Below are 10826 nucleotides of genomic sequence, written 5' to 3' on the forward strand. Positions count from 1 at the left end.
CAGGAATGATCCAAAAGGTATGGAATGTCTTCTGTCTGGGGAACACCAGGCTCTTCTGTCTGGAAAAGAGATGACTGAAGGAGGATGCAGCAAGAGGGCTACCGACTCATGAGAAATGCAGAGAGGCTGTATAGGGTTAGATGGCTCATGTTCCTTCCAGAACAACGTCCAGACAGGGGCAGAACAGTATGAAGTAGTAGGAGCCAAATTTGAAAACAGATGGTATTTCTTCTCACTATAAATCTGTAAACTGTGAACTGCTGGACAAGGGATGTTTTAGCTGCTAAAAGTTTGCATGAATTCAACGGAGACAGGGAATTTCAGGGAAAAGGAATCAGGTGAGAGTTATTAAACACACAGAAAACACACTCAGCCCTAGAAGTCCCTTGGCTGAAATCAGATTCAGAAACAGCACAGAGATAGGGAAATATCCTCGTTCAACCTTAGCATTTACTCACTGTCACTGCTGAAGATGGGATACTAGACCTAGAAAGGGACTCAGTCTGATCCTTATGTACATGTTATAGCTCTTACAGTTTTATCTTTGCTTAATGAATTGATCTTTTACAATGGTAGTCTCTGCTCTGGTGACAAGCAAGTAATGATTGCATTGATAGATAGGGTTGGTCAGAAAGCATGGGAGACAGTGGGTCAGGAACAGCCTTTATCCTTGCACCAGCAAGTTGATCTCGTATTGCCACCTCTCTGAAGTACACAAGCCTCTTCTGGCTTGGGGCCTGGGAACTAGACACTGATTTCTCAGTGTCAGGATGAATAAATAGGGAATGGGAATGTTTACATATTTCCAAATACCACAGTATGCAAAAAAACCTATTTAAAGAATATATCCTTCTGTGCCTCACAACACAGAATGTCAAAGGTCTTGGAAAAAGTGACCTGGTAGTTTCATGAGAAAGGCGCTATGGCTCAGATCCAGGCTGTAAGTTCCCCAATTGTTGAGAATAATTGCTACTTTGTGTAACAGCTGAATTCAGTCCTCCATTCTAAGACTTGCTTTCATAAAATGAGCTTGGGGAAGAGAGAATTGCCATAGCAACAGAATCTTCTTAAAAAAGAAGAAGGAGACATGCTGGTCTCTCATCCCAGTTCAGCTTTTTCTGCTCTGCTGGTATTTTCAGCCTGATCTGATCTTGTTGCTGCCAAATCTCTTAGGGGCTGTCGTGGTTAGCTACCCCCAGTGCAGTGTGGTGCAGCTCAGGCTGGACTGTGAAGTGTCTTCGTCTGCAAGTGTCACTGCTGCCAGTGGAAGCCCCTCAGAAAACGAAATCCAATGGTAACAAGAGGCAGTGACTGTGGCTGCTGCGCAGCAGTTAGTGGTCTGGTGAGAAAGTTGTATCATGACTCTCAGTGGTGGGAAATGAAAGCAAGGCAGGCCTTGTGAGGCCCCACTGAAGGGATGAGGACATACAAGACTGGAAGGGACTTTCAGCCACTCCAGTCCCTGGCTATTTCAGATTAGCACATTATACAAAACTTCTCTTAAATGGAAAACTCCCCCTTTACATCACTTAGGACTTCCCCTCTCCGAGGCTTTACATTTGGAGCTATTCCAGACAGTTGTCCCTCTGGTCCTTAGGAACCTTCTTCCAACTTCCAGACAACATTTATTCATGAAAAATTTACATCTACTGATTTTTCTGCTGATCTTGTCTGGCTTTTATCCCTCCCTGCTGTCTCATAGATGACTAACGGGCTTAGCTCTTACCCTTCATTTGTCACACGATTTTCCAGTCCCCCCAGTGAGATAAGACTGAGCACGTAACCAGCAACTTGTACAATGGCATTTATCCCCCTCTTTCCAGTGCAAGTATTTAATCTTGTACCTTCTGGGACTGACTCTGTGCTTCCTGCAGCCTTGTTAAATAAAGGCTATTGTGCTGTGGCTAACAAACAAATGGAGAATATTCTCCTCCTCCACTTCTAATCAATAAGCACACAGCTAACACAGAAATGGTTATTTTTTGTTCCTAGGCTAATTACCATCTGTAAGGAGCATTCAACAACCTCCTGAATCTTCCCAAGCAGTCCAAAAAGCACAACTTTCATTTATTTCCATTCTACCTTATATTTGCAGTCTGGACTTACTGGAGAAAATTTCCAACTTTCCTTGCTTCCTATTCTCTGTGTCATCTACTCCCTCCATGGCTGTCATCCAGTGGGTAGGACCAACACAACTTTCTCCTCAGAGGGTAGTTGGGTGTCCCTTCCTGCTGCATCACAGTGTTACACATGGGCTCCATTTCAATGACAGGGTTGGATCAAAAGGATCCTGCTTTATGTGCCCATTGCATCATAATGACATCATTACTGGGGTTGCTTTCAGTGGCTTCTGCACTTAGTGAGAAAATGTTCTTGCTTGGGATTTCTGAAATAAATCAAACTGAAGATTTCCAGAGAGCTGTTCATAAATTTCTCTGCTTAAAAGCACTGAATTACCAGTCACTTGCTTGAATGCCTTTTATTTTCTCTCTCTCTTTCCCCTTTTGTTTCTTCTTAATGGGATAGGGAGGAAGAGAAAGATATCAAAGTAAGAATTAGTCAGCTTTGTTCAACTCTGTTCCCTACACGGTTCATCCTACAGAACAAGTAAAGACCTGAGGAATTTTATTTGCTATTATTACATACATAAAGTCTGTAGAAGGAAAGTAAGCATATTTAAAATACGATTTCACTGAAGATTAACATTTTATCCTTGTATTTTCAAGAGGATTGAAAAATTAGCTCTGTATCTAGCAGCAATTTTGCCAGTAAAGTTAAAATGTAGTATTGCTTTTGGCAGGAAAAAGAACTACTTGATGGGGTGAGGCACAATGTGTTTGGCATGCAGAGAAGAACTTGCTTTATAATAGTATGCATGAATTTTGGATTTATCTAGGTGAATTCTCCACGAGGCACTGTGGAGAATTTTGAACAATCCCCTGAAACCTCCTGATAAACTTTGGATGGAAGCCTAAGAGACAATGACTGCCATGGATATACAGCCATTGGACAGACTTGCTTCTGGTTTATTACACTAGACAGTTGCCGGCTTTCAGTCTCAGGGAAGGGTCTCTGTCGTAGGAAATGAGGCTCACACACTGCTGAATTCACTGACATTCACTGACAGCCCAGAAGGCTACACTGCAGCGAACATGCTGATTAACACAGAGAAGCCACACCCTGCTCAGCAACCCCTTTAGAAATCCAGGCACTGCACTTTGGAGAGGTCGCTTTGCCAACTGGCTGCAGATGGACCCAAAGTGGACACAGAAAAGCAAAACTATCCAGTTGTATTGTTTTTTAAAAACGTCACTGCAACAAGGCTGTAAAGGAAGAACATGTGAACACTTTGATGTACCTAAAGTTAAGACTGCCACGAAAGCAGGAGAGACACAGACCTTGTAATTCCCTAACCACATGAAAAAACAGTATACATTTTTTACAGAAGAAAACTTTCAATCTCCTAGATTTTCCTTGAGATGATTGGATATGTTTATCTGGAACATACTGAAACCATCAGAGCCAGATGAAAAATCTGTGGTAATTCTGACAAGTGTTGGCAAACAGAACTGTCAAGTAAGGATAATGACTTTATATTCAGAAAGCACTTTTCAGCCACAGAACCCAGAGTGCTTCACAATTGTTACTAATGGATTATACACACACATGAATCACTTTGCCCATGACTGAAGTGGAACAGCTTAAAGAGTGAACTGTTTAACAGCACATAACAACACTACGCCACAGTTTAGCACAGGATCCAGTTGCAAATCCAACAGAAATTTAGAAAGGCTGAATGCAATTGTCTGTATTGCAATCTGCACAGAACACTGGGCTTACATTACCCCTCCTCCAAAACTATCCCTGCAAATACGACAATTGCCAGTATCTAGCACAGCACTGTGTCATGATGGGAAGATGACAGGGTAACTCCTTGGCGTGTTCCAGTTAACTTCCAGGAGAGCTCTGAGCTTGCAGAGAATGAGTCACTTCAGGGATGCATGCAACTATTAAAGTCAGTATTAAATCCCACATGCAGGATGGTACTCCAGCCCAAAAAGTACTCTTTGATAACATAATAGAGCACTTGGTTGATTCTGTATGGGAAGAAAGAAGCTTGCATTCTATCACCAGGGTTACTTCCTCCAGCACCTGTTTCTCATCTGCAAGTTCTCAGAGGGAAAACAAAGTACTCTGTTTAATCCTGATTAAACTTGTGAATGAAGGAACAGAAAGAATTTAAATTACCTAAGCAGCATAACAACAAGTTGAAGAAAATAGTGCAGAAGTGATTGGATCTTGTTTTTTTAGAGTTTCAGGTAATTATATGCTTTTCACTATAGTGAAAGTAATACTAAAATAAAAAGCAAAGAAATTGTAAATAGTAAGGAATGATAATGTACACAACGATCTTTGGACCAAATTTTACAACAACTGTTCCACATTTTAGGTACAAAAAAAATCAAAATCTAAACGTAAAGAATACTTTGAAAATGTTAGAAACACAGGTACAAGCAATTTTTTAACGATTCCCTCCCAAGTCCTACTCTCAAGTCCATGTTCAACATCTATGGGAAATTTCTAGGTTGCTCCCAGCAGGTTTCATCAATCTCAGTAGGAGCTCTTAAGACTTCACTACTTCTGTCAATCAAGCAATATGTCAAAGCTGCTTAAAGCTGTGGACTTTTTTCCTTCTTTTTTTTTCTATTTAACATTTGGCCACAGATTTTACAGAATCAAAGACTAAGATTTTCAATTGCAGTCAAAATATATTTTTTTTAAGAAATAGGCTTGAACAGATTAGTTATAGGGGGAAAAAGTAAATAAATAATTAGATCCATTAATTACTCTATGAGATGCAATAACCCAAGACCAATGTTACATTTTCATACAGATAAAAGTTCTATTAAAATCTTGTGGCCTATTCTTGCTTTTTTTCTTCTCTAACTGTTGCCCAAATTGCCCTGGATTTGGAACATATGGACTACCATCACCTTGCTAAAAAGATGTTCAAAAAACAAAACAAAAGCAAACACTGTATTATGATCATTAGATTAAAAACCACAACTCATAGAAAAACAGAAATTTGCCAACAATAGATTAGGAAACAGGAAATCTTTTAAGGGAACAAGAGCTACAATACAGCCCTCTGAAACAAAAGGAAGAACATTACAGTAATTAATTCTTTTAAAAAACACATAGCACACAACAGCTGGAGAAAGTAAACACTAGGATGCTGGATATCTCTTTGAAAGGCAGGAAGCCAAGCCAAGGGGAAAGGGTGACTACAAATGAAAAGCCTGGAGTCAAAATGAACATTGATATTCCTCACCAAGTCACTGACCATAAGACCTACCTAGAATATGTAGGCCTGGAAAATTCAGAGATTTCACTCCACAAGTTTTAATCTAGGGTGCAATAAATTAAAAATTTCTCTTCATAACTGTCCAAGATTAAACCTAATTTATGTATCTTCTTAGGAGAAGAAGTCAGACCCTTTATCAGAACTGTCTTGTTTACTTCACTACTACCTTCAGCAATGAGAACAAAGAACTCAGAAGTCAGAGAGAGAGGAATCAATTCGAAAATATGACTCCCTTTTACATTAAGAATATCACAGTCCTCAGAGATAAAAACAAGGCAATGACAAAGACAAAAATTAACTATTTACAATTATATATATAAATCTGGAACACACTTAGAGAAAAGAATCGGGAAGGAAAAAAGAGGTGTCAAGTATCTGTAAAACTGCTGTATGTCAGAAATCATCCATTTCCAATAAAAACACCTTTACAACAAGACTGCTAACATCATGGCTCATATTCCCAGATCTGCTGATAATGGCAATCAGCCAGGAATTCAAGTTTCTTCATTCAGGACTTTCAGGTGGAAAACACTGTAATTAGTTTAATGTCACATCTCCAGGTATGTTTTCTAATTCTTCATTGCTTCCTCCTACCTGAACTCTCTGTGTTTCAGGACTCTGTCTGGCACAACTCAGCAAAATGTTAAGTCTAACCTACAGAAAGAGCAAGTAGACCTCTGAAAGGGCTATCTCAAGCTGTATTAACAAGTTTTCTAAAATCTAGCACCTTGCACATTTGCCAATTCCCTGTTTCTTTGCAACAAGTTTCACCTGCACTTGGAGGTTCTTTTGTTTGTTTAATTCAGGTGGCCAGCAGGAAACTTTGGCCTGCATGCTCTCCCTGTGGCATTTTAGCCATGCTAAGGGGCAGGCACCCACATGCAGTATCCAGACTAGGCTGAGGGACAGAGATGACAGAGCATACCTGGTTGAAGTATCTTAAGCAACTTTCCTGGCAGCAAACACAGCAGAAACAGCAGCTGAACAGGCACTTTGCATTCTTCTGCAATAAAATAAAATTATTGGTCACTGGATACATAATTAGCCTCAAACAGAACCACCATTCTAGAAACAAACTTGCTTTACAGGGGACTGACTCTTCTGATAAAATTTTCACTTAGACAGCAGATATTTCAATTAGGATTTTAGGAATTGTTTTTAATTCAGGCCTTTCAATATTAATGATTGAAGAGCTGTGCATTTTTTTTTTTTTTTCTTCCTGTGGATGGAAGATTCTTCTCTGGGAAAAGAAAATAACTGCTGTGAGCAGCTTTGTGAGCTAACAGCTGCCTGGGGAGCAAAACAGGCAGGCAAGCCAGTAATCCTTATAGCACTTCACAGTGACCAGGGAGTACAGGGACAGATTTTTAACTTTATCAAAACCCTTCCACAGTTCTGAAATGACTGGTACCCTAATGAACACGAACAAAAGAATGGGTAGAAGGGCTTATATGAACATACATGGGTTTTAACTCAGAGCATACATTCATTTTTCAGGACAGGAAGAAAAATCTTATACTAGAACAGGTTATTCATAGACCATTGAGCTATTAATTTCATAGTAAAAACTGAGCAGTAAACCTTAATGTTTGTTCCATGCCCCCACACCCCCATCACATAATGAGCTCAGAACAGTTCATCAAAGAGATGATTCAAAACAAGAAAAAGACATCTTGGTATCCACAATAGCCTTCCAAATTTAAGTGGCTGTTTTTCTCAACAAAAGGAAATTCAGTTCAAGGATACTTGGTTTTTTTAATCTTATTTTTCCAGAGATCAGAATGTTTTTATCTTGTTTTGGAAAGCAGAGATCTTCCAGTCACTATTGAAAACTCAGGTCCAAACAACTACCATTTTTCAAGCAGAAACCACAAGCCTCTGAACTTTTTTCAGAAAGGTTCATGAAAATATTCCAGGAATAACTCCTTCAAAATGGTGACTATACATGCAAACTCCTGACAGAGAATACTTTACTCTTGCTATGTATTGCTGGAGAAATGATTTTAGTAAAACGGTATTATCTCAGTAAGTACTGTTTGTTAAAAGCCTAGAGCAAGGGATCTCCAGTACAATCTCCTCTCTGGTTCTGCTTGGAGACTTCTGTGTAGAAAATGTCTTTAAATTTACCTGCAAACTTGCAGACCCCTGACTTTTTCTCTGTTCATAGAGGACAGCAACATTTTTTGCAAGGGTGGGGAAGTCTGGCTGAGCCCTACAAGAATGCAGCGTCACTTCTCATCCTTTAGTACGACTCTGGCCCTCAATGAAAGGGGGGCCATAGCCTGTCCTTTCTGCCATGCAAAGGAGCAAGGTTACTCTTGGGAGGATCCTTCCAAGGACTGAGGACACAAGCTGCCCAGAGCACTTTCTAGCCTCTTTAGCAGCAGTTACAGCTATGGGTCATATCATTGAATGCTTGGGAACTGGACCAAAAAGGAGCCTGTGGCCCAGTGCTGCAGACACAAATAATCTTTATTTGCTAATTAAATCTACAGTTACTCAGATTACAAAACCATGTAATGAGCAAGTCCACTTATCCTGCTTTCTCTAAAGGCAGAAAATATTCTAAGTTGTCCCATAAACTGTCGTTATAGAATGTTCTTAGTTAACACAACACACCAAGTTTTATACCCAAAACTTTCAAATGAAAGCAATATAAACCCAGACAACAAATTTCAAGTGTTTTATTACAAGAGGTTTTTATTTAAGCATTCATAACCTATACCAACACATGCCTCATAGGTATGATCACTGTAAATATCCTGTCATAACTATACATAACATGCTTCAAGGCCAAGGTAAACCCCTAGAGGAAAAGGCCTACATTTAAAACCTTTTCTTAAATCTTCTCCTAAAGTCAGGCCTATGCATTCATACCAGACCTCCCTCCTTGCAAAAGTGCCAGAATTACCTACAGTGGTGTATTTCCGGCAGAAGAGAATTGATGTGGAGATGCATGAAAGGTAAAAAGGAGGCAAAAAACCATTCAAAACAGCCCAGCTCTTTGTTTAATGTATCTTAAAAGATGTGTTTTGGATACTACACAACTCTCAGGAATAGTTCTTATGTCATATATCCTTTCTATAAAATCATATTACAAGGCAGATGAAGTATTTTCTGTAACAGATCTTAAATCTAACAATAGTATTCTTACTTTTGCTTCTTAAATATTTATGATCCAAAATTTTTTAATAGAGCAGTCTGCCAATTTTTATCTTTATCCTTCATAAAAACCTTTATCTATAAACACTAAATAAAAGGTGGGTTTAATATTGGTATTGTCTGCTTTTAAAAATATCTGAGTTGAGAATAAAAAAGGAAGTATTGATGTCTGAGTTGAGAGGGGAAAAAAAGCTTTCCTAATGAAGAAAACATGATGAAACATAAAATCCATGTAATATCATCTAATTTTAAGCAAGAAATATATTTTTCACTTTTTTTGCCCCATGATCTCATCTTTAAATCACTATTTTTATAGGGTTACAGAAGTATATACCTACCTTTTGGTTTAGGATATTGGAAAGGTACAAGAGAACAATCCTTGGTATTCTCAGTATTGTGATTAGAAATGAGCCTTTTACAGCAGTTCCTAGGTGGTAGCAAAAAAGAACTGATATGGAAGACAAGACTGGGTGAGGCGATGGGTTATTTTTATTTCTAGAAAGAAAAACAAACAATTTAAAAATGGTTTAGAAACTTATTTAAGAAGATAAACATTGTGTCTTTTTAGTATTTGGAAATTTTAAGAATTAAGTTTTTATCTCCTTTCCTACTTGAACTACTCCAGTTTTTCTACTGACTTCATCTCAGTGTCCCTTAGTCCCAAGAAAAGCAGCCAAATTTATAACTTCTGGATTAGTTTAATTCTTAAGAAATTACTGTTTTCTGGAATGGAAAAATACCTAGGAAAAAACTAAAATGGAAAATAGGAGACGTGAACAATATCTGAGAATACTCCTTGAACACATCTCTCCAGTTTCTGTCACTTCTCTTATTCTCTGCAATCTTTTATTTCACTCTTGGTTCTTCAAGATTTTAGTCTGAGGGAATTAATCCACTATTTCTTCTTTAGTGGTAAAATTAAAACTAGAAAATAAAATTGCAAGTTTTCACATGTAAAACTGAGAGTTACTATCTACTTTTATAGTTGCAATTTGGCCAAATTTGGTTTTAAATTTTGTTAAAATGATTAATGCTTTTTTTTTTTTTCCCCCCCACAGAACAGGCTTTCTTTTATCATGGAATACAGCAAAAAAGGAATATCATACTATATGTTTAGAATTACAACCTGAACTAAAAAACTTGTAGTTCTAGCACACACTAACCTGTAATGTTTCAGAGAAATAATGTCTCTGTCAAAATCAAAAAGCCAAAGAGCAAAAACAAAAATATGGCCTAAATACAAGTCTTATTTTTTTGCTTCCTTTATAAAGGTCAGTTTAATGTCAGTCATTTACAGACAGTAGCATGACACAGCTCTCAAGAATTTATATAAACCTCAGGAAATCAGCTTAAAGACACTCCCTCATCCCTTGTCAAATGCTGTAAAAAAAAAAAATCAACTAAATTAACACTCTGAGTACCTTTAAAAATGTTTTATAGGATTGAAAAACTCCATACTGATCAATAGTCATAATTAGACCTTCTATAAAGTAACTCTTAAGCAACTGGCCCAACCCTGAAAAATTTAGTTAGGCACAGAACCAGCAGCCATTTGACTAAGTAGCTAAGTAAAGATCAGACCTAATATCACAAACAAGAAGCCCTGTTTTCAGAAGTGATTTCTTCAAAACCTCTGTTATCTTGAAAAATCAGTAGTTTTCACAAGAAATAAAAAAATTAAAAGGCACCAATAAGAGAGTGACTGGTTTGGGCTAAGAAGCTCTAAAAATATATTTTTATTAAAGCCTCACTTCAGAAAGGATTTAAATCGTACACACTATATTTCAGAGAGGGATTACAGTTCTGCAAGAATCCTGAAAGTATCACTGCAGTTCATTCAAAACACAAAATTTTTGCAGTGGTGAAGTTGTATTTAAATATGTGAATATACCACATTATTTGAAATAGGAAATTCCAGCAAAGCAGTTGCTACATTTATTATTTTTGTTTTAAAACCAGTGGAACAGCTCTGGGGATAGTGGAATTTTATACAGAATAAGGCAATTTGGGGGTTTTTTTAAAGCCATCAGGTTTCTGTGTTAGAAACACATGCATCACAATGTGGATGAATTATTCTATTCAGATTGAGCCATTGTTTCTTTCTCCCCCATACACTACCTTACATATGAGTGTCAGTTTGATCTCAGAATATAAATTGTTAAGTTTCTGCAAGTTAAAGGTTAACTAGTGATAAGAAACACAGAAAGGATAAAGTTTATTCCTGTGTTAATAATATACTTGTTACTGAAAAGAAAAATGAAGAAGGGTTTGGTATTTTTTACATGACAAAATAATGAGC

The 10826-nt window shown here is 37.7% G+C and overlaps 1 protein-coding gene across 6 annotated transcripts in view; it reads right to left on the minus strand.

Moving 5' to 3' along the window:
• SLC44A3 (solute carrier family 44 member 3) overlaps positions 1 to 10826 on the minus strand; it is a 40702-nt gene that overhangs the window by 7157 nt on the left and 22719 nt on the right. For 5 of the 6 annotated variants that reach the window (XM_017729867.1, XM_017729863.1, XM_017729865.1 and 2 more), the window contains exons 11-12: positions 8866 to 9022; positions 6291 to 6368 (exon numbers count right to left, since the gene is read on the minus strand). In XM_017729867.1, coding sequence (XP_017585356.1) covers positions 6291 to 6368; positions 8866 to 9022 — 235 coding nt within the window. Of the gene's footprint in view, positions 1 to 5217; positions 6020 to 6290; positions 6369 to 8865; positions 9023 to 10826 lie in introns of those variants that run through there. The other variant, XM_017729866.1, reaches the window with a different exon arrangement.

This window comes from Corvus brachyrhynchos, unplaced genomic scaffold (assembly GCF_000691975.1).
Source record: "Corvus brachyrhynchos isolate BGI_N302 unplaced genomic scaffold, ASM69197v1 scaffold101, whole genome shotgun sequence".
Classification (NCBI taxonomy): Eukaryota; Metazoa; Chordata; class Aves; order Passeriformes; family Corvidae; genus Corvus; species Corvus brachyrhynchos.